General features: G+C 66.3%; 2 protein-coding genes across 6 annotated transcripts; one reads left to right on the top strand and one right to left on the bottom strand.

Moving 5' to 3' along the window:
- Positions 1–887: 887 nt before the first annotated feature.
- On the top strand, positions 888–5,312 carry LZTS2 (leucine zipper tumor suppressor 2). Its single transcript, XM_059730216.1, has 5 exons — positions 888–967; positions 1,567–1,899; positions 2,048–2,563; positions 3,563–3,802; positions 3,889–5,312. Exons 2-5 carry the CDS (start codon positions 1,597–1,599, stop codon positions 4,480–4,482), a joined length of 1,653 nt encoding a protein of 550 aa, XP_059586199.1. The 5' UTR covers positions 888–967; positions 1,567–1,596; the 3' UTR covers positions 4,483–5,312.
- On the bottom strand, positions 5,235–19,879 carry PDZD7 (PDZ domain containing 7). 5 transcript variants are annotated; one of them, XM_059730212.1, is made up of 16 exons: positions 19,323–19,876; positions 17,390–17,530; positions 16,733–16,907; positions 16,466–16,642; positions 15,712–15,859; positions 15,421–15,481; positions 14,772–15,185; positions 13,496–13,672; positions 13,238–13,279; positions 12,943–13,091; positions 12,175–12,266; positions 7,411–7,502; positions 7,133–7,204; positions 6,386–6,916; positions 5,938–6,038; positions 5,235–5,845 (listed from the first exon to the last, which is right to left on the bottom strand). In XM_059730212.1, the coding sequence occupies exons 1-16, from the start codon at positions 19,513–19,515 to the stop codon at positions 5,696–5,698; spliced, it is 2,715 nt and encodes a 904-aa protein (XP_059586195.1). In that variant the 5' UTR covers positions 19,516–19,876; the 3' UTR covers positions 5,235–5,695. The 5 variants fall into 5 exon arrangements, 4 of the variants coding, with proteins under 4 accessions (XP_059586195.1, XP_059586196.1, XP_059586197.1 ...); XM_059730213.1 differs by lacking the exon at positions 13,238–13,279; XR_009463155.1 differs by lacking the exons at positions 5,235–5,845; positions 5,938–6,038; positions 6,386–6,916; positions 7,133–7,204; positions 7,411–7,502 and adding exons at positions 9,776–9,865; positions 10,539–11,252 and having other exon boundaries at positions 19,323–19,879.
- Between the last annotated feature and the right edge of the window lie 1,660 nt (positions 19,880–21,539).

The raw sequence follows: 21,539 nt of genomic DNA on the forward strand, positions 1-21,539 counted from the left end.
GACGGGGTGGGTGTTCTCACACCCGGCTCTGAGGCCCAGAGGTGCTGGGATGCCGCATGCCCTGGGGCTGAGCCTGTGTCTGTCCCAGTGCCCAGCAGCAGAGGCTCAGCCACCTCCTGCACCTTCCCTGCCGGCTCCGTGTCGCTCGGGCACGTCACCCGCGATGGGCATCCGGAGCGGCGGGCAGCAGCGACTGCCTTGCAGGCCTGGATCTGGGTGTCCTCCTGGAGACGGCGGTGAATGAAGTTGTGCCGAAGCAGCTTGAGTTCGCACCAACTGGGGTTGGGGAGGTCCTTGACCACCTCCAGGGTCTTTCCCTCCATGGTAAATTGGGCAGGGGGTCACACATGGCCTGGGGCAGCTTGATCGAGCGCTGTAGTCTCGTTGAGAGAGACCTGGAGCTGAGCAGGCTTCTCCTAAAAGGACCAGGGCGGTCTGGAGGTTTCCTCCATATGTGCACGTCCTTCACTGGTGGGACTCCTCGCTGCAGGAGGTGGCAGAGAGCAGAGCTGGGTCAACAAGGCCGGACAGACTTGAGCAGGATCCATCTATCGATGGCTATTGGGCAGGACACTCCCTTTGGCCTCTAGATCTGTAAAGGTGGGTGGCAGGGTATCGATCACATAGAGAGATCCGGTCTTATGCTCCCCCACTGCCATTGGGCACGGGGCTGGCTCTCAGTCTCCACTCCTTTTCAGCCAGCCAAAAAAGATCAGAGTTGCTGGCCTGGTGCAAAGGGCTGTGGCCCAGGCAGCGCGGGTCTGTTCTGAGCCTGTGCCCATTTTGCAGATGGGGAAACTGAGGCCCATGTTGCAGAGGCGGGAAGCCTGGCTTCTGGTGGGAGGGAAGGGAAGGGGAGGGGAGGAGGAGGAGGCGGACCGCGGGGAGGAGCCGGGACCGGAGCAGCGGCTGGAGGAGGAGGAGGCGGCGCGGCCCGGCTGCAGCATGGAGGAGCCCAGCACCAGGGGTGGGGGGGCAGGGGCTGCGGGTCAGGAGTGGGGGGCACCAGCAGGGCTGGGGGGGGCAGGGGGCTGCAGGTCGGGAGTGAGGGGCACCCGGGACAAGGTGCTGCAGGTCGGGAGCGAGGGGTGCCAGCAGGGCTGGGGGGTAGGGGGCTGCGGGTTGGGGGGCTGTGGGTCAGGAGCGAGGGGCGCCGGCAGGACAGGCCACCCGGGGCCGCGGGCCGTGCCGGGGCCCCGCCGTGGTGCTAAGCCGGTGCCAGGCCCGCGTGCCTGCGCTGTTGGCCTCTGCTCCAGGCCCGGGCAGGAGACCGGGGAGGAGGCGGCGGCTGGGATTGGGGTGTGGGGGGGAGAAGCCATGAGCCCAGCTCTGACCTCTGACCTTTGACTTTTGCTTCCCCAAGAGGAGTTTGGGGGATGAGCAGCTGTGAATGGGGCCGGGAGACCGGCTTGCACTGGGGGGTTTTGCCTTCCTCTGCAGCGTCCATGGCCGCCCCCCTGGCAGCAGCAGGACGGTGGCGGCCATGGCCCCCCCATGTCCCGGGGGCAAGGACGATGCAGGGGGTCTCCGCGCGCCATCCCAATGGGCCCTGTTTTCTCCCCGCAGGCCGCCAGCGAGGTGCCCGCGCCCCCCGCCATGGCCATCGTCGAGCCCAGCCCTGAGCCCGGTGCGCGCCCGCGCCGTGGTGCCATGGGCAGCGTGGGCAGCCTCCTCGCTGGCCGGCCCTGCCACGACCGGCCCGGCCAGGCCACCGGCTTCGTCCCAGCCCGGCCGGCGCCCCCGGGCCCAGGCCCTTGGGGCTCCCAGGACCCGCTGCTGCTCAGCCTGCGCCCCAAGAAGTCCCCCGCCAGCCCCTGCAGCGATGCCGAGGAGCCGCGCGGGGGCAGCCTCCGCGGGCCCCCCCCCAAGTTGGTGCCTGTCTCGGGGCGGCTGGAGAAGGTGAGCGAGACGGCGCCGTCTGGACCCCGGCTCGGGAGCACGCGGGTGGCTGTTTGCTCCATCCAGACCGGCCCCGGGGGGTGCACTGTGGCAGCGTGGGGACCCGTGGGCTCTGCCTCCACGGCCATGCCCCATGTCTGCTTTGCAGAACGTGGAGAAGACGCTGATCCGCCCCACGGCCTTCAAGCCGGTGGTGCCCAAGGGCCGGAGCCCGGGCGGTCCGGCGCTGTCCGACAGCCAGGCCAGCTTGGCCCAGCTCTTCGAGAAGCCGGGGGGTCCCCACAGCTGCCGCCACAGCGCCCACTCGGGGACCCTGTCGGACTCGGGGAGGAACTCCCTGTCCAGCCTGCCCACCTACAGCACCGGGGGCAGCCACGCCGAGCCGCCCGGTGCCACGCCGGGCCACGGTGCGCCGGACGGGCTGGGCGCGCGGGGTCTGCCCGGGCCCTGGGCCTCGGACAGCGGGCGCTCGTCGTCCAGCAAGAGCTCGGGCTCGCTGAGCGGCCGCGGGGCCCCCTCCTCGGACGGCGGGTCCCGCGGGCGCTCGCCGGGCAGTGGCGACGAGGTCCTGCTGGTGCGGGAGCTGGAGGAGAAGCTGCGGGAGCGGGAGGCCGAGCTGCGGCGGCTGCGGGAGAGCCTGGAGGAAGAGGGTGCCGGTGGGCAGGTACCCAGCGGGCACGGGTGGCGTCCACCCCAGTGCGTCATGGAGGTGGCGCTGGGCATGCGGGGAGCCGGCGCATCGGGGGGAGCAGTGCATGCTGGGAGCTGGTGGGGGTGAGCCACACCACTAGGGTACCTATGTATGGGAAAGCAGTGCATGCTGGGAGTTGGCTGGGGTGATCCACACCACTAGGGTACTCGTGTATGGGGAAGCAGTGCATGCTGGGAGCCGGTTGGGGTGAGCCACACCACTAGGGTACCCATGTATGGGGAAGCAGTGCATGCTGGGAGCTGGTTGGGGTGAGCTACACCACTAGGGTACCTGTGTATGGGGAAGCAGTGCATGCTGGGAGCTGGTGGGGGTGAGCCACACCACTAGGGTACTCGTGTATGGGGAAGCAGTGCATGCTGGGAGCTGGCCGGGGTGAGCCACACCACTAGGGTACTCGTGTATGAGGAAGCAGTGCATGCTGGGAGCTGGCCGGGGTGAGCCACACCACTAGGGTACCTATGTATGGGGAAGCAGTGCATGCTGGGAGCTGGTGGGGGTGAGCCACACCACTAGGGTACTCGTGTATGGAGAAGCAGTGCATGCTGGGAGCTGGTGGGGGTGAGCCACACCACTAGGGTACTCGTGTATGGAGAAGCAGTGCATGCTGGGAGCTGGTGGGGGTGAGCCACACCACTAGGGTACTCGTGTATGGAGAAGCAGTGCATGCTGGGAGCTGGTGGGGGTGAGCCACACCACTAGGGTACCCATGTATGGGGAAGCAGTGCATGCTGGGAGCTGGTTGGGGCAGGCTGCAATGCTGGGGGTGCACATGCCTGAGGGAGTAGTGCATGCTGGGAGCTGGCGCTACTCCGAGTGCCCATGTCTGGGGGAGCAAGGCATGCTGGGAGCTGGCCTCTGGGGCACCGCAGTGTTGCGCCCAGCTCTGGGGCACGAGGGGCGGGCAGGCACCAGCACCCTCCTGCCTCCCCCACCACCGCTGCCGCCCCACAGGTGCTGGGGGAGCCGGCGGCAGGCGGTGCGGCGGAGCTGGTGGCGCGGCAGGCGGGCCGGGGGCGCCGGGCGCAGCAGGTGCTGCAGCTGCAGGTGCTGCAGCTGACGCAGGAGAAGCGGCAGCTGCAGGATGACTTCGCCCAGCTGCTGCAGGAACGCGAGCTGCTGGAGACGCGCTGCGCCGCCCTGGAGCGCCAGCAGGCCCAGCTGGCCCCGCGCCTGGAGGAGACGCAGTGGGAGGTGAGCGCACGGCCCCCGGTGGCCCCCCGGCGGCCCCCCGGCACCCGCGCCCGGCCCCGCCCCGCCTGACTCCCGGCTCTCCGCAGGTGTGCCAGAAGGCGGGCGAGATCTCCCTGCTGAAGCAGCAGCTGAAGGAGGCGGCGGGCGAGGCGGCGCAGCGGGGCACGGAGCTGCTGGGGCTGCGGGCGCAGCTGCGGGAGGCGCGGGCCGGGCTGCAGGCGGGCGAGGCGGGCGCCCGCGAGCTGCGGGAGGCGGTGCGGGCCAAGGCGCTGGAGCTGGAGCGCTGCGGGCAGGAGCTGGGGCGCCGGCAAGCCGAGGCAGAGCGCCTGCGGCTGCAGGCCGGGCGGCTGGAGCGCGAGCTGGCCGCGCTGCGGAGCGCCGAGCCGGCGCCGGGCCCCGAGGCGCCCGAGTCCCTGCGGCGCCGGGCCGAGCGGCTGCGGGCCGAGCTGGAGGCCGAGCGGCGCCGGGGCCGGGAGGAGCGCCAGGCCTTCGAGGCCGAGCGCTGCACCTGGCAGGCCGAGAAGGACGAGGTGCTGCGCTACCAGCGCCGCTTGCAGCAGCACTACGTGCACATGTACCGCCGCAACCGCCAGCTCGAGCGCCGCCTCGGCCCCCCCGGTCCCGGCCCCGGCCCCGGCCCCGCGCTGCGCCTCGAGGAGATCGCCGCCACCCAGATCTGACCCGCGCCTGGGAGCCCTCGCCGGGGCGGGGAGCCGGCTCCATGCTCGGGGGTGGGGGTGAGCAAGGGGCTCCCCGAGCTCCCGAGCTGGAGCGTAGGGCCCCTCCGGTGCGTGCGGCAGGGGGAGGTTGGTTTCTATGCTGTGTGAAATGACTCTATTTTTGTAGGACCTACAGAAACTGCCCCCGACCTCTCCGCCTGCCTGCCTGCCCCACCCCTCGCCCCGGTCGGACCCCTGAGCCCCTCGGCTCCGCGTAGCTGAGATGTCTTGCCAGTGCCTTCTCCCACTGCCCAGATGCCCCCTTCTACCTCGATTTCCCCCCCTTTGCCGTGTGCTCAGGGCGGTCCTGGGCGTGGGGTGGGGTCCCAGCCCGTGCTCGGTGCCCCCGCCCCAGGCCTGGCACCGGCTGCACTATAGGGCTCTGCTCCCACCCCACCCGCCCTGGCTCCCCTGGCTCTCGGGCGCCTTTCACAGCTCCGCTCCAGTCGGGCAAGCCGCCCGTGTGTGACCCCCGGGCTGGGAGGGTGGCCGGGCCAGCCCCCGCTGGCACTGGGTCCTGGCTGTCCCCCCAGCCCCGGGCACATGGGAGATGCCCCTCCAGTCCCCTGGGATCTGGCTGAGAGAGGGGCTGTTTCCTTCGCCCCCGCCCGAGCCACTCAGTCCAGGGAGGGGGTTTCCTCCCCGCCCCCTTGGCGTAGCAGTGCCCACCCGGGCCGGCATCAGACCAAAGCACCCCCCCGGCACCACGGGCCTGGGGTTTTGTACATTTATTCCCGACCGCATCCGCGTTTGTACAGACTGAGGGCGCCAATAAACCCGCTGTGTTTGTACCCCGAGCGGTGTCGTGAGTTGACGGGGTGGGGTGGGGGGGGGCAGCCCTGGCACCCCCGTCCGGCTGGGCTCGAGGAAGACGGCAGCCTCGACGTGGCTCAGTCTACTGCAGCAGTAGTAGGGCTTTTATCCTCGCTTCTCTGGGGTCGTCTCCGTAGCACGTGGGGGGCGCTGCGCCCCTGCCTGCTGTTGCGGGCCCCCGCTGCGTCTGAGAACGGGCACAACTCGCCGCAACGAGCTGGGAACACGCTCGGTCCTCCGGCACGGTGGACGCACGGTCCTGGCCTTCGACCCCTTGTTGCCTGGGCCACGCTCCGGTCGAGCCGGCTCCGGGCCGTTGCCTCGCGGTTCGGGGCCGGGGGAGACGGGCCCCCCCGGCCCTTCAGTCCCCGGGCTCCTTGGGCACCTTCACCACGAGCTGCATGGGGTCGCGCGCCTTGTTGCGGTAGGCCTGGCGGATGATGTCCACGGCGCGCCCGTGCGTCACGTTCTGCAGGCTCTCGCCGTCCACCGACACCACCTCGTAGCCGGCCTGGCGGGTGCAGAGAGCGGGGCGGGGGGCAGGTGGGAGGGATGCTCTGACTTGCCCCCCACCCCTGCCCAGCCTGGTGCCCACCCTGGTACCTGCAGGCCTCCGCTCAAGAAGGCTGCGCCCCCGGGGAAGATCTTCTCGATCTTCACCATCGGCTGCAGCTTGGACTCGATCCCGCCCGAGATGCTGATCCCTGCAGGGGTGGCAAGGGGTGTTAGCCAGGGGGAGCCCCTTGCTAGAGATGGGGCGAACACATCCTGCCAGGCTCCCCTTAGGTGCCCACTGGACTCCTCATGCACCACCCGCGCCGTAGCCTGGCGCGCAATGCAGCATCCTAGAGCCACGGGACTTGCAGAGGTTGCATCCAGTCCAAGCCCCTGTGCAAACCAGACCACGCAACAACCCCCCCGGACCAGTGCAAAGTCCTGCACGGAGGAGGGAGCGATCCCCTGCACTGGAGCAGGCTGGGGTGGGTGCCAGCAGGAGCCCAGCCCCATCCCCAGGGCTGCAGCCAGCACCAGCGCCTTCAGCAACACTCACCCAGCGACTGCTTGCGTTTGGAGACGCGGACGGTGCGCAGCTCGTACTGGGGCTCCGGCGCCTCGCTGGGGCCGTTGTGGGCCGGCTCCAGGCCCCCTTTGCCGTCGGCGAACAGCCGGGCTAGTGGGGGCCGCGTGCGGCGAGCCTTGCTCACTACCGAGTACTGCGCGTCCCGGCCGGGCTCCGCACTGGCGGGCGTCCCCGTGGCCCGGCCACGGCTGGAGCGGGCTGTCCGTGGCCGGCCCTTGCCCGGGCGCCCGTCGCCTTGCTCCGGGCCCCCGCCTGGTGCTGGGGTGGGGGGGGCCTCGGTGAGCAGCCAGTTGGGGCGGGCGCGGGGGGCCCCGGGCGGCTCGGCCGGGGCACTGGGGGTGGCGTAGGCGTCCACGGGCACGTCGGGCAGCGGTGTGTAGGTGCGGCTGTGGGGCCGACGCCGCTCGGGGGCCAGCCGCAGCCGCTCCAGCCCCGCTGACAGTGCCGCCGCCTCCGCCTCCAGCGGGTCCAGCGACCGCAGCAGGAAGCCACCCCGGGAGTCTGCAGGTGGGGGGGCGTGCCATGAAGGGAGGCATCCCCAGACCCCCCATCCCCTCCCTTGAACCCCGACACTGCCCTTCCCCTGGAGCCTTACCACTTCCCAGCTTCCAGGATCAATTGGGGAGACCCCGGACCCCAAACTGGCCCTGCCCCAGCCTCCCCCCACCCCAATCTGGAAGCCCCTGGGGTTGGGACGGGGGGGCATCGGGCACTGACCAGGCACGGGCGTGATGAGGTGTCGGCGCGGGGGCACGTCGTGCTGCGCCGGGCGGAGCGCGGGTGACCTCACTGTGGGCGGCGAGAGTAGGGTTAGGGTGGGCTCTGGGGTTGGGGGGGTCCCGATGATGCTCCCGTGAAGACACAGACACCCCCAGCTCGCCTCTGTGCCCAACACCTGGCGGGCACGGGGCTGCTGGCCGGACCAGGGCCCTGACCCCGCGTGTCTAGGCTGGGGGAAGCTGGGCACCTCAGGGCTGGGGGGGGTCTCCCCATACCTGTTCTGCTCTTCAGGGCGTCGTAAGCCTCCAGCTCCAGCGGCATCACCATGCTGTCGAAACGGCCCAGGTCGGTGGGGGCGACCACGCTCCTGCCGGGGGGAGAGAGGCGGTCAGCGCGGCCACAGGAAATGCGGCTGCCTCTGGGGTGGAACGCGGCTGCAAGTATCCCATAACGCACTGCAGCGGCAGGGGCGAGTCGAGGGTTTGCGGGTAGGGGTGTCTTGGGAACAAGTGGAGCAGGCAGGGCCCTTGGGCGGTCGCATCCAGTCCAGCCCCCTGCCCCAATCAGCACCCCGAGAGAGCCTGGGCAGCGGCCGTGCCCCCACCCCACTGCAGAGGAAGGCAAAACCCCCGAAGTCAGTGCCGATCTGAGCAGGGGGGACCCCCAGTGCAGCGATTGGGGCTGACTGAGCGGAGCAGCGAGACCCTCCGGCCACGACCCTCTGTGTCGCGCGTCCCATTTGAGACTCAAGGTTGGAAAAATTCCAGCTCGTGACTTTCTCGTGTTTCTTGACTACAGCAAAGGGATGCGGGGCAGGACACAGCCAGAGCTGGCACGGGCTAAATCCGGGGGGCAAAGGCGATGAGGCCGCAAGGGGTGGGGGTCTGTAGATAGCAGCTCAGGAGAGAGAGCCCCGGGGTGCCACGCAGGGCAAGCTCTGAGCAGGAGCTGGGAAAGCAGCTACTTTCCTCAATTGTCACCAACCAGGTGGCTAATGAGAGTTATAGAGGCAAGGAAGGGGACAGGCCGGGGGCTGAGATGGGGGAGACGCTGTCAGAGACCTTCGGAGCCGTGCAAATGAGTGCAAGGCAGCGGGGCCAGATAGGCACCATCCCAGGGCGGAGGAACCGGCGGACAGGGTCTCCGAGCCTTTGGTGATAAGATAGGCCCAGTTGCGGGAGATGGGCGAGGTCCCAGAAAACTGGCACAGGGTGGGGCGAGCCGGGCAACCGACTGCATGGTTTTTTTGACTGGTCAAAGTTATAACAGTTTTACAAACAAGCCCTACACTTTTTTTGTAGTTGTCTTGCTTGAAACATGATTTTTTACTGTGTTTTAACGTATTAGTCACCTCAGTCCAGCTCCTTTCTGGTGGCTACTGAACTAAATGCATGGGTAGGAGCGGTGTCGGTGGATGGAGGGCAGTGATCCTTCCCTCTATTCAGCACCGGGGAGGCCACATCTGGAGTCCTGTGTCCAGCTGTGGCCCCCACGACAGAAAGGATGTGGACACGTTGGAGAGAGTCCAGTGAAGGGCAATGGCAGTGGTTGTGGGCTGGAGGACAGGACTGGTGAGGAGAGGCGGAGGGACCTGGACTGATTGAGTCTGCAGAAGAGAAGACCGAGGGGGATTGAATAGCAGCCTTCACCTCCCTGCAGGGGGGCTGCAAAGAGGATGGGGCTGGGCTGTTTTCAGTGGGGGCAGATGACAGGACAAGGAGCAGTGGGCTCCAGCTGCAGCAAGGGACGTTGAGGTTGGATATTAGGAAAAACTCTCTCACAAGGAGGGCAGTAAAGCACTGGGACAGGTCACCCAGAGAGGTGGGGGGATCTGCATCCTTGAAAGTCTAAGACGCAGCTAGACAAAGCCTTGGCTGGGATGATGTAGTCGCGGCTGCTCCTGCTTGGAGCAGGGCAGGAGGTTGCACCAGATGTGACCTCCTGAGGTCCCTTCCAACCCAAATTTTCTATGATTTCTTAATGGAAAATTTCTGCTTTTTCTGTATTTTACTTGGATCTATTGGCAATTTTTTCCCCACATTTTTTGATTGATATGCGACCGCTCAATGGAGCAAACCTTGAGCGGTTAGATACCCAACCCTAGACTAGCCAGGGGCCAACATAGCACTTCTCAACAACAGGTAACCTGGAGGATCCAGGAACTATAAGCCGGTTGCTTCCCCTCAATGGTGAAGCCCAACTGCAAGCACCTGATCGTGAGCAGCCAGCGTGGACCTGCTAAGAACAAATCGTGGCAGACAAGCTTGGTCTGGTTCTTGGACGCAGGACTACGCCGGTGGACGAAGGGGATGCAGTGGAGAGAGTGCATCTGGACTCTCGCCAGGCTTTTGACAAGGTCCCGCACACCCGTCTCGTAAGCAGGCTGGAGGCAGATGGACCGGAGAGAACTGCTACAAGGTGGACAGACAACTGGCTCAATAGTCGCAAGCAGAGGGCAATTATAAGTGGATCCATGTCCGAATGCCAAGAGATCTGGAGTGGGATCCCCCGAGGTCTGCCTTGGGCCAACGGCAGTTCAGCGCACGTATTAATGATTTGGATGCTGGCATGCAACGCTTCTGGAGTGAGTTTGCAGAGGGCATGATGCTGGGAAGGACGGTGGAGATGCCGGAGGATGGAGGCGTGCTACAGGAAGGTCTCCATAGATGGGAAAGCCGAGCTGGAGCAAATGGGATGGAGTTTGCTGCTGACGAATGCAGGGGGCCGCATCTTGGAAAGAATAAATCAACAATACGTCTACAAACTGGGTGAGCTGCTCTGGACAGCAGCACCCCAGAGACGGGTCTGGGGGCCCGGTGGGTCACCAAGTCAGCACAAGTCTGCAGTGTGATGCAACCATGCAAAAGGTGCACGTGGTTTTCCTTGAATCCCAGCGCCGCGCGGCCGGCAGGGAGCTGCGGGGGTCGGATCTGGTCCAACCCCTGCTTGAGGCAGGATCAGCTCTGTCCGAACCCCTCCGGACAAGTCCTTGTTGAACCCGTTCCTGAAACTACGCAGTGACCCTGTTGCACAACTCCAAGGCCCTTTGCCCAGACACCAGTGCACTCAAAGAGATCCCAGGCCAGGCCGGGCCCCCGCTGCAGAGGAAGGCAAACCCCCCCAGTGCAACCAGTCTGAGCAGGGGGAAATCCCCTCCTGCCCCAGTGCAGTGCTGGTCTGAGCCCGAGCGCGGGGCAAGACCCCCCAGGCAGGCCCCGGCGGGGTTGGTGCCGGCAGGAGCATTGGCACAGCCCAGCCCCATCCCAGCGCCTCTGGGGGAGGCTGCGATCACCCTGCACCGGTGCCCGTCCCCTCTCCTTGACTCCCCCGGCGCTGGAGGCCCCCTGCCCCGACATGTCCCCCACTAGCAGTGAAGTGTTTCCTGATCTCCGTCCAAACCTACTTTGCTGCAAGTTCAAGCCGTGGCTCCGCGTCCTCCGTCTGCAGCGAGGACGGGGCTTTCCCTCTGCTCTCTGGCAGCCCGGCCGGTCGGCGCACTGCTCTCGGGTCCCCTCTTCAGCGCCTTTTCCGCCAGCCGGACGTGCCCGGCTCGTCTGGCCTCTCGCCTTCCGAGCCCTCGATCATCCCCCTCGTTGCCTCTCCATCCTCGCCAACGTCTCCACGTCCTTTTTCTGGAGCCCAGGACCGCACCGGGTCGCAGAGGAGCCTGACCAGTGCCGGGCAGAGAGGTGCCATCACCTCCCACGGCACGCCCTGACGCTTGCATCGATGCAACCAAAACCATGTTGCCCCTGCTGCATCCTCGTGCAGGGGCTGCGATTCCCCGGCATGCTCCCAGCTCCTTCCCCGCGGTGCGGCCGTCCCGCCAGGCGTCACCTCTTGTATATCTCGTGTTTTCAGGGTTCGCCTCGAGATGTAGCACCTTGCATTTGAAGCACCGTGCGCTTTGTCTTGCTGGCCCCAGCCCGGCTGCCCCATGTGTCCAGCTCCGTCTGGGTGGCACCAGCATCCTCCAGCAGGTTCGCGTCCTGCCCCGTCTCATGTCGTCTGCAGACTCACACCAGAAGCTTTCTGTGCCGGCGTCCAAGTCATGGCTGCACGCGCTGAACAGCCCCCGGCCCAGGGCAGACCTCTGCAAACATGCTCAATAGGAGCACTAGATGCAAGACACAGGAGGTGATTGTGCCTCTCCTCGGCACTGTTTAGGGGTTATGTGCGCTAATCTGCAATTAAAACGGGATGTGGAGAGGGTCCGGAGATGGGCGACAGAAATGGGAAAGAGCTTGGGAGGCAGCTGTACGGGGCCAGGCTGGGAGACCCGGGCACGTGCAAGAGTCTGCGTGCAAGCAGCCTGCACGTACCTGGAGGGCTGCCACGGAGAAGAGGGAAAGCACCTGTGCTCTCGTGCTGCAAGCCGGCGGGAGGGGGGGACATGAAGCTGCAGCAAAGCAGGTTTCGAGTGGAGATCGGGGGAAACGTCTTCTCTGCTAGAGCCGGGCGGCCGTGGGAGAGACGCCCGGGGAAGGAGTGGGAAGCAGAGCTCCGCACCTGGCTTGGCTCGGAAAGCGGATGAAAGCAGCCGGGATAAGTTTACAGAGGGGTTTTTTTCTTCCTTTTAATGCAAGGCTTTTGTTTCGCCTCCGTTGGAGGCGCTGGGCTCTGGCTGCAGCCCAGGCTGGGGATGGGCCTGGGCTGTGCTAATGCTCCTGCTGGCTCCAACCCCGCAGGGTCCGGGCTGGAGGGTCTTGGCCCTCTGCTCAGGGTCAGTCTGGTGCTGTATTTGGGGTTAGGACGGGATCTTCCCCTTGGCTAGGATGGTCCAGACAGCGCCGATTCAGCCTGGCACAGGGGGCCGGGCACGATGCGACTCCCTGAGGATCTGGTCAGCTTGACTTCTTTGGAAAGGGGGGGGTTGGAAATGGCTCCTGGGGTTCGTCTACACTAGGGCAGCTGCATAAGTAGTGTCTGGAGGTGGGATTCTCTGCCCAAGGGTCCCGGTCCTGAACCGCTTGCTGAATCAGGGAGAGAGACCCCCTCCCGCGGCACCCCCCGCCGATGGCTGCACCCCTGTCACTCACCTGACGTCCCGCAGGAGGAGAAGCTTCTCAGGCCGGTCCAGGATGGCCAGAAGTGGCCGCACCAGGTCCTCCACGCAGCCCTCGTGGACGTACTGCGGGAGGAGGGGGGGCAGGCCACGTCAGACCCTGGACTGCAGCCACCTCTGGGGTGGGGGGTAGGGCTGGTGTTGCAGCACCCGGCGAGAGGAGGTGGCTTTGGAGAGGCAAGAGACTCCCACCCCCCTGATGCATGATTGGGGGCCCAGTTACTGCCCAGGGCAGTAGGACCCAGTGGTTAGAGCAGGCACGACTGTGGGCTCTGGGTGTGCCTGGCCCAGCCGGCCCCTCAGCCTGGAGCGGGTCCTGGGGCCGTGGGCAGCGGGGTTGGGAACGGGGCAGGTCTGTGCACTCGGAAGGGCCCTGGGGAGGGGCAATCTGGGTCGTGTTAAAGCCCCCCATCCCCTCAGACACTCATTACCGGGGCGCAGAGTGCACGAGAGCACGCACACGTGTAGCTTGAACATGCCTAGGTGCTCGTGATGCGGGTGCTGTGCATGCGTGCACACGTAGGCCTGCACTCACCCGAGTGCTGCGTGTGCATGCGTACATGTGCCTGCGCTCCCATCTGGGGCCCACAGGCAGGTGTGTGCCCATGGCTCTCCCCCAAGGCACTGTGTGTGTGCGCGCGCATGCTGTCACCCGGGTGCTGCGTGCATAAAGTGTGCAGACTTGTGCCATGCTCTCCCACAGGCACCGCGGGCACGTTCACACACGTGCCCACACACTCACCTGGGTGCAGTGGCGCAGCACAGCGGCCACCTCGTCTTCGCCGAGCAGCTTGGTGGCCATGTCGCGGATGAGGAGCAGGCGGCTCTCGGCCTCGGCGCCCGTGCTCTGTGGGCTGGGGGCGCTCAGGACGCTGGCGCGGGGGCCTCTGCCTGCAAGCAGCCACGCGGTCAGGGCCCCACGTGCGCGGGGCTCAGGGGTGCAGCCCCTGGAACTGCAAGCACGCACCCACATGCATGCACACACGTCCCTGCACAGATCCCCGTGTGCACACACAAGCGCCCCCTCCCCGTCTTACCCCGTTTCAGGCTCCGGCTCACGGATTTCTGCACGGGGCTGGCTGCAAGCGGAGGGCCCACGTCAGCGCAGGCTGCGGACTCCCCCTGCCCGGGGGGCCCAGGGTCGATGGCCCCGGGGGGCTGCCCCAGAGGGAGGCAGTGGTGACCCCACCTCATCTCCCTGCCTCGGTTTCCCCACGTGGGCTGGACACGGCCCAGGGCAGAGCCCACGCATCTCCCCCCCGCGGGGGGACTCTCACCCCCTGAGCCCCCCGTACCTCTGTTGGGCTCGTGCCCCGGGGACCGGGCCCGCGCCCCCGGCTCCTCGTCGCCCAGCGTCCAGCTCTGCCGGCCCGCCCAGCCGCCGCGCAGGAAGAGGTTGACCAGCGTCTTGGAGCGCTGCAGCCCCGGCTTCTCCCCCGGCCCCGCCGGCTTCTCCTTCTTCCTCTTCTCCTCTGCGGGGGCAGCGACCTGGGCTGGGCTGGGCTGGGCTCCCCCCACGGCCACGCGCGCCCCGCCCGCCGGCTTGGTTACCCCCACCTGGGCCGCACACCCCTCAGGCAGCCATCTTGCTTACCCCCCCGCCGCCATCTTGGCCACCCTCCCTTGAGCAGCCATCTTGGTTACCCTTGAATTGCCACCTTGGCCATCCTCCCGTGGGCAGCCATTTGGGCCACACACCCCTCAGGCAGCCATCTTGGCTACTCTGCCATGGGCAGCCAACTTGGCTATCCCCTTCCCGTGGGCAGCCATCTTGGTTACCTCCCTGTCGCCATCTTGGCCACCCTTCCATGGGCAGTCATCTTGGTCACATACCCCTTGGGCAGCCATCTCAGCTACTCCACCATGGGCAGCCATCTTGGCCACTCTCCTGTGGACGGCCACCTGGGCCATGCACCCCTCAGGCGGCCATCTTGGCTATCCCCCCCATCTGCCATCTTGGCCACCCTTCCATGAGCAGCCATCTTGGCCATGCACCACTCAGGCAGCCATCTTGGCTATCCCGTTCCCATGGGCAGCCATCTTAACTGCATACCCCTCAGGCAGCCATCTTGGCTACTCTGCCACGAGCAGCCATCTTGGCTACCTCTTCCTGTAGGCAGCTATCTTGGCTATGCCCCGACCACCATCTTGGCCACCCTCCCATGGGCAGTCATCTTGGCCACGCACCCTTCAGGTGGCCATCTTGGCTATCCCCTTCCCATGAGCAGCCATCTTGGCCACATACCTCTCAGGCAGCCATCCTGGCTACTCTGCCACGAGCAGCCATCTTGGCCACATACCCCTCAGGCAGCCATCTTGGCTACTCTGCCACGAGCAACCATCTTGGCTACCTCTTCCCGTGGGCAGCCATCTTGGCCATCCCCCAACCACCGTCTTGGCCACACCTCTCGTTAGACAGCCACCTTGGCCACCCCACCCCCTCATAGGCAGCCATCTTGGACATTCCCCAACCCCGTCCCAGCCATCTCTCCTGAGGCGGCCATGTTGGACAGCCCTCTCCCTCCTTCCCAGTGGGGCCGGGGCTGGGCGTGGGGGCCGGCGGGCACGTACCGCAGACGGTGAGGTAACTCTGGGAGCGCTTGATGGGCTGGCGGGGCCGGCCGAGCGCCAGCAGCAGGGCCGTCTTGGGCGAGTCCGCCGGGCCGTGGCCGGGCCGGCGCCTCCGGGCCAGGAAGGGCTCGCGGGCGGCCTCGGCCCGGATGGCCGTGTCCCGCAGCAGCTCCGGGGGCCGCACCGTGCGCCACGTCTCGGCGCCCGGCGGGTCCGTCTGGATGGCCGTCTCGGCCCACTCCCGCTCGCGCCGCCGGCTCCGCTGCGGCCCGTCCTCCGTGGAGATGCCCACGTCCACGTGGCCGGGCGCCGCCAGCCCGTTGAGGGCGCCGAAGGCCGTGCCCGAGGAGTAGGACGAGACGGAGGAGCTGGTCTCCGAGGCCTGGGACAGCTGCTGCAGCTGCCCGTTGGCCACTGGCGGGGGAAAGCACGGAGCCGTGGGGCGATGCCGGCTCCGACCGCGGAGCAAAACCAGTCGCCCCGTGTCCCCCCCCAGTGCAAACCAGTCTGAGCAGGCGGGAAATCCCTTCCTCCCCACTGGGAGCGCGGGGGCGAGACCCTCCCGCCAGGACCCCACAGGGTCATGGGCCCTGTACTGCCAGCCTCGCAGGGTCCTGGCTCCCCGCACCACGGGCCACGGGGCGCTTACATCTGTTGAGCCAGCAGTACTCGGCCACCATCTCCTTGTAGGCGGGGAAGCGCCCGGTCTCCTGCGGCGGTCGGAGAGAGAAGCGGTGAAGGCCCCAGATGGCACCTTTGAGGCGAACCCGATCCCAGCCCCGCGTGGCCGTGAATAATGCATGCTGTCCCCCGCCCGCCCGGGCTGAAACCCAATCCCCCTGTCCCCGCCGGGCTCCGGGCACGGCTCCCGGCACGGCCCGGGCACCGCCGCGCGGGTCCCGGCCTCTCCGCATGCCGGCGGGACCGGCTCGCAGGCTACCCTGATGGTGAGCATGATGTGCGTCTGCCCCTTTAGCACTTCCACTGCCTTGCTATGGCTGATGTCTTCGAACTTGACTCCGTTGGCTGCAAGGACTTGGTCTCCCACGCGGATGCCGTTCTGCTCCGCCAGCCCGCCGGGGTCCACCCTGCCGAGCACAGCGCGGGGGGCTTGGCCCACGAGGCCACGGAGCCCTCCCTGAGCACGGCCGGACGCTCTCGGCCAGCCGCTGCTTTTGCTCGGGGCACCCAGGACCCGTTTCAAGGGGGTCCCGGGGATCTCCCCTGCCCTGGCAGCCAAGCACCCGGCTTGCCCCAGGCCAGAGGCCGTGATTTCTCTCCATCCCCTTCCCCCAGCTGTGCACAGAGCGGGGGCAGGCCTGGTGAAGGACACGACCCATGCACGGACGTGGCCGGGAAGAGCCAGCTGCAAAGTCCAACCCCGTGCGCCCTATAGCATGCATGCATCCACACCGCCTTCCCCCACCCATCTAGACACCCCTTTCATCCAGTCCCCATTTAGCAGTCACATGACACTTGGACAGCTGACCACCCCCCTCCAAGCACAAAAACTACAGCTCCCAGCATGCTCTGGTCTTAAAGGGCCAGCTGCCCATGCCAGGCTCCACCCCTCATTACCCACCCCACTTCGGGTGGACACGCTTTGCATTCCCCCTGCTTTCCGTGGGGCCGGGGCAGCCCCGGGGGGCTCAGACAGCGCAGGGAAGCCCCAGGGCGATGCCAGCGGGACATACTTGGAGACGTAGATGCCCAGGCCGAACTCGCGGCCGCCGCGGATGTTGAAGCCCAGGCAGTAGTCGTCGGAGGTGGTGTACAGGTGCACGATGCGCCGCAGCCCGTCCTCTGAGCTGCTGTCGGACGGCGTCGACCCGCTGCGCTCCACGATCAGGCGCCGGTTCACCACGTCCACCCTGCCGGGAGCGCCTGTGAGCACCTGTGCCCACCGCGGCGCGCCAGTGCCCTTCGCTCCCAACCCCAGGGCCGAGGGCACCTGCGCTCACCAGGCCGTCTTCTCCTTGGAGAACTTGATGCCGGGCACCTTGCCCATGCGCCGCACCACCATGCGCAGTCGGTTGTTGCCCGTCAGCACCTTGACGGCGCTGCCCATGGTGATGCTCTCCAGGCTGATGCTGTTCACCTCCGTGATCTTGTCCCCGACGCACAGCCCCGCCAGCTCTGGGAGTGGGGGAGCAGGGGCTGAGATCCGGGGGCAAGGGGTGTGCGTCCGGGTCCGAGGAGGAGCAGGGGGGACTCGAGGTCTCAGGTGCCACCTCGGGCATCATGCCCATGGCCGTCACAGCCAGCTCTGCCCACCCCCTTGCTGGCTGCACCCCCATGGATGCACTGAACCCCGGTTGGAATAATTTGGGCTCCTTGGCCCCCTTTTCCCCAAGCAGCACCTCCTGCCCTGTGCCCATGGCCAGAGCTCTCCAGGCACAGACCCCGGAGCCTCCTTCTGCAGTGTGTGTCAGCATCACTGTACCCATTTTACAGAGGGGGGAAACCGAGGCAAAAGGCTGGGACGTGAAATGACCAGGGCCACGAAGCAGAGCGGTGGCACACTCCTGGACTCCATCCTTATAGTCTGTGTGCGACAGAGCAGTGCATGCTGGGACGTGGGGTGCCCCCCGGGGAGGGCACTGGGTGCCTGCACTCACCGGCTGCGCTGCCGTCCTCGACCTTGCTAACGAAGATGCCCAGGCCGTGCTCAGAGCCGCCGCGCACGCTGAACCCCAGCTTCCCATCCGTGCTCTTCTCCACCGTGATGGCATTAATTATGTCGCTCTCGTCGCTGTTGGCTGCGGAGACACGGCAATGACACACGTGACACGTGACCAGCTGGCATGCGCCCAGCTTAGCGGCACAGGTGACAGTGCCTAACTTTTGGGGGGTGATTTCCTCAGCAGCCCGGGACAGGGGAAGTCCTTTTCATATAAGAAATCAGAGCACCGTCCAGTGCAGCTCTATTTGTTCTCGCTTCAAACTTAAACTAAATAATACAGGCCGAAACCCCGGCATGTGGGTAAAACATCCCGTTTCTTTTTCAGCGGAGGAAAATAAGTGTTGTGTGACGTGGGATGACGCATTGCTCCATCTGCACCCCCCTTTTCAAGATCCTAGATCCGCCCACGGCTGGGAGATTTCTTCCTAATGTCTAACCTGAATCTACCCTCCACTAGTTTGCACCTATTTTTCCGAGTTACTCCTAGGGGTGGCCTGGTAAATAGGGCATCTCCAACTCTCTGTTGTCCTCCCTTGATAAACTTATAGGCTGCTACAAGATCACCCCTCAGCTGTCTCTTGTGAAGGCTGCAGATCCCTCAACCTCTCCTCGTAGGGTCTTGCACGGAGGCCGCTAATCATGCGAGTGGCCTCCTCTGGACCCGCTCCAGGTGCAGCACCTTGCATTTGTCTTTGTGGCATTGCATCCTATATCGTTGTGCCCATTGCTCCAACCTGTCCAGATCTGCCTGTACCCGCTCCCTGCCCTCCGGTGTGTTAACTTCGTCCCAGAACTTGGTGTCATCTGCGAACTTGCACAGGGTGCTCTCCAGACCCTCGTCCAAATCGCTGATGAAGACATTAAATAACACCGGTCCAAGGACCGACCCCTGCGGGACACCACTGCCCACCTCCTTCCAGGCTGAAAATGACCCGTCCACCACCACATCCTGGGCACGGAGGCTGAGAGACCCTCGTTCAGCGTGGATGGAGTCAGCGGGGATATAGCGCAGGGGCGGGCAATTATTTTGACAAACCATCGAGAGCCGCATGACAGGCAGCCCAGGGCAGATAAATATTAATTTTCTAAATTTATTAGGGGCCCCATGGATCAGATTGAATGGCCTGGTGGGTTGCATCTGGCCCCTGGGTTGCATTTTGCCCACCCCTGGTATAGCGGCTACTGAGCATGTGGAAAGGATGCGTTTCCCAGTGCAGATGGGCTGGGTTTTCCCAGGCTGGTCCCTGACATCAGTCTGAGGCCTCCATGGCTTTGCAAAGAGGTTTTTAACCCAAAAAACAACCTATTTTTCACCACTCCCCTGCCAAGAGACTCAGTCTGGCCCACTTGCTGGGGTTGGGATTTCCCAATCCAAGCCCGAAGCAGACCCGGAGGCTGCCGTGTGTCAGTCCACACAGGTCAAGTTCAGCAAAGGGTTCAGCATCAGGAGACAGGGATGTCTGATGGGAAGCATCGGGTGACCCCGGTCCGACATAAAGGCTTCGGTAGGGTGATGCTCCCCAAGGAGGCACAGGGGCTAGCACTCCCATGCTGGGGATGGGGAAACTGAGGCCCAGGATGAACCCAGGCGTCTGGTCTCGTACGGGACACGGACCTTGCGCGCAGCACGGAGAAGCAGCGGCATGGGGGGTCTCGCTGCCCAGCAAACACCCTCCGTCACCGAGCCAGGAGCCAGGCGTCCAGGCTCCCAGCTTCCCGCTCAACCTGGCCAGGAGGTGACCCCCGGACCCTGCCGGCACGGACGGGCACACGGCCCCAACCCAGGTGCCACGGTCGCCTCCCACCCCGCAGCCACGTGCAGAGGCCTGGGAAGGGGGCGAGGGTCTCCCGGGGGGACGGACACGCACCTTCGATGGGCGAGTTGATGAGGATGACGCGGCCCATGGGCGAGCTGGCGCGCAGGCCCCGCGCGTGCCCGTTGGCCAGGCGGCTGTGCTTGCTGAGCAGGTAGCGGGTGGCGGTGCTGGCTTCGCTCACCGAGCTGTGCAGAGACGACGGGTACATCCCGTCCGGGAGCCCCGGCCCCACACCGTTGGCCATGGCTGGTGGGGCGGCTCCGAGGCATCCGGGGCGGTCTATGATGGGGTCGGGGAGGGCAGAGACGCGCCCCGCTCTGGGTCCCGGCGGCGTCGGGGAGTGCGGTTACATCTTGGCCCTTCAGGTCTCCTCCTGCCAGAGATCCCAGGTGTGCGGGGGCATGGCTCTCCCACCGGGGCGGGCGTCAGGGACCCCCAGGCCGCGTGTGCCGCCGGGCCAGGTTGGGTCCCAGCCGTGGCGTCCGCGAAGCTCGTGCGGGGCCTGGCCAGCTTCTCATGTCCGGCGGGTGCGAAGCCCTAAAGCAGCATCAAGCCTCGTTAGCACCCCCCAGACAAAGACGCCGGGAGATACGGCTCCCCCCGGCCCAGAGGGGAGGGGAATAATAGCCGGCGCAGCGCTCGATACGTGCAAATTAATGCGGCGTCGGAAACAGGACACCGGCGGGGAGGGGAGCCCAAGTGAACGGGGCCGGGGATCTGGGATCGGGGGCCGGGGCTGCCAGGAGATGGAGGCATTTCGGGGGTTGGGGAGACTAGTCCAGGTGGGATGAGGAGCCTGGACTAAGCTCCCACCCTCTGGAGTCAGGATCAGGCCTCTGGTGGGTGCTGGTGCCCACCCGTGCCCCCTGCTCCCCCGGGGTAGCTGTTAGCCCCAGGGGGGTTGCGGGGAAGAGGGGCTGAGAGTCCTCCCCCGCCAGCTAGCGCCGTGCCCCATGCCCTGACCTCCATGAATAAGTGATGCCGGCCCTGCCACCGGAGACACGGCTCCATCCCCCCCGTGCCAGGGCCAGGACACCCCCATCACCCCATCACCCTGCAGCACTGCGGACAGCTCCCCCGGCCCCGCTCTCAGGGGTGCAGCTGGCTGCAATTGCCCCCGGGGGGGGGGGGGGGGGGGCAGCTCCAAACCCCCCTCCCTCCCCCGGGCAGGGCACCCCAGCCCTGCCAGCCCCTCACCTGCCTCCATGGTGCAGTCGCCTTACCTGGCAAAGGGGCACCCGGCGTCGGAGCTGCCCCCCACCCACCGCCCCACAGGGATAGGCCAGCTCAGCCGGGCCCCGGTGCCCTATAGGCCAGGGCAGCTGCCACTCAGCCTTGCCCAGGTGTGTGACACAGGCTGGCAGGTGAGCTGGGGGGGGGCATGGGGTTCCCCTCCCTGTCATGCGTGTCCTTACCGTGTTCAAGGGCCGGCTGGCTGCAAGCTGTGAGGTCCCATGGGGTACCAGTGCCCGGGAGAGACCCCAGGAGTCGGGGCTCCCTCCTGCCCCCCAACTTTGACCCTCTCTATTCCCCCACTCCCGGAGGCAGCAAGAAAACCCAGGTGTCCAGGCCTGGAGAAGGCCGAGGCCCTGAGGTCACGGCCCCCCCATCGCCGCCACGTCCCCAGGGGCTGCCGCCATGTGCGGTCCCGGGCGCCGAGAACCTGATACGGGGCTGGTTTCAGGTGCCACGCAGCTGCCGGGCACGAGATCCGAGCGGGGCTGGGGGCAGGGCCCGGGCTGGCGGGGCCTTGTCCGTGCCAGGGGTGGGGGTGGGCGGTCAGGGCCCCCCGGCTGGGCAGGGGTCCCGGGGGAGCAGGCCCAGCGCCCTGCCAAGCTGGAAGCAGCCAGCTGGAAACTTAATTCGGCGTCCCCCGGGCTGTGGGGTGGGGGGGTGACCCAGATCCATGGACGCCTGCCACACTGGCGCTGCAGGACATCCCGGCGGCTTAGCAGGGGGCTCCTGACCCCGCAGGCCGCGGGTCATGGGCTGGCGGGTCCCCCCAGAAGCTGCGTGAGCCCCACATCAGTCCTCCCTCATCTTTTCCTGGCCCTGCTGGGGTGGAAGATACTGAAACCAGGCACCCACCATCCTGCACTTGGCCCTGGGGTGAGGCCCCGTCCTTCCAGGCCCCTCCTGGAGAGTCTCACTGAGTGCGGGCTGGTTTTGGGCCCATTGTGCAGGTAGGAAAACTGAGGCTGATGGGACTTGGAGGTTGGCGTCAGGGACAGCAGCACAGATCAAGACCCCAGCTCCACTGGGGACAGG

The sequence above is a fragment of the Alligator mississippiensis genome, chromosome 6 (genome assembly GCF_030867095.1).
Source record: "Alligator mississippiensis isolate rAllMis1 chromosome 6, rAllMis1, whole genome shotgun sequence".
NCBI classification, from domain to species: domain Eukaryota; kingdom Metazoa; phylum Chordata; order Crocodylia; family Alligatoridae; genus Alligator; species Alligator mississippiensis.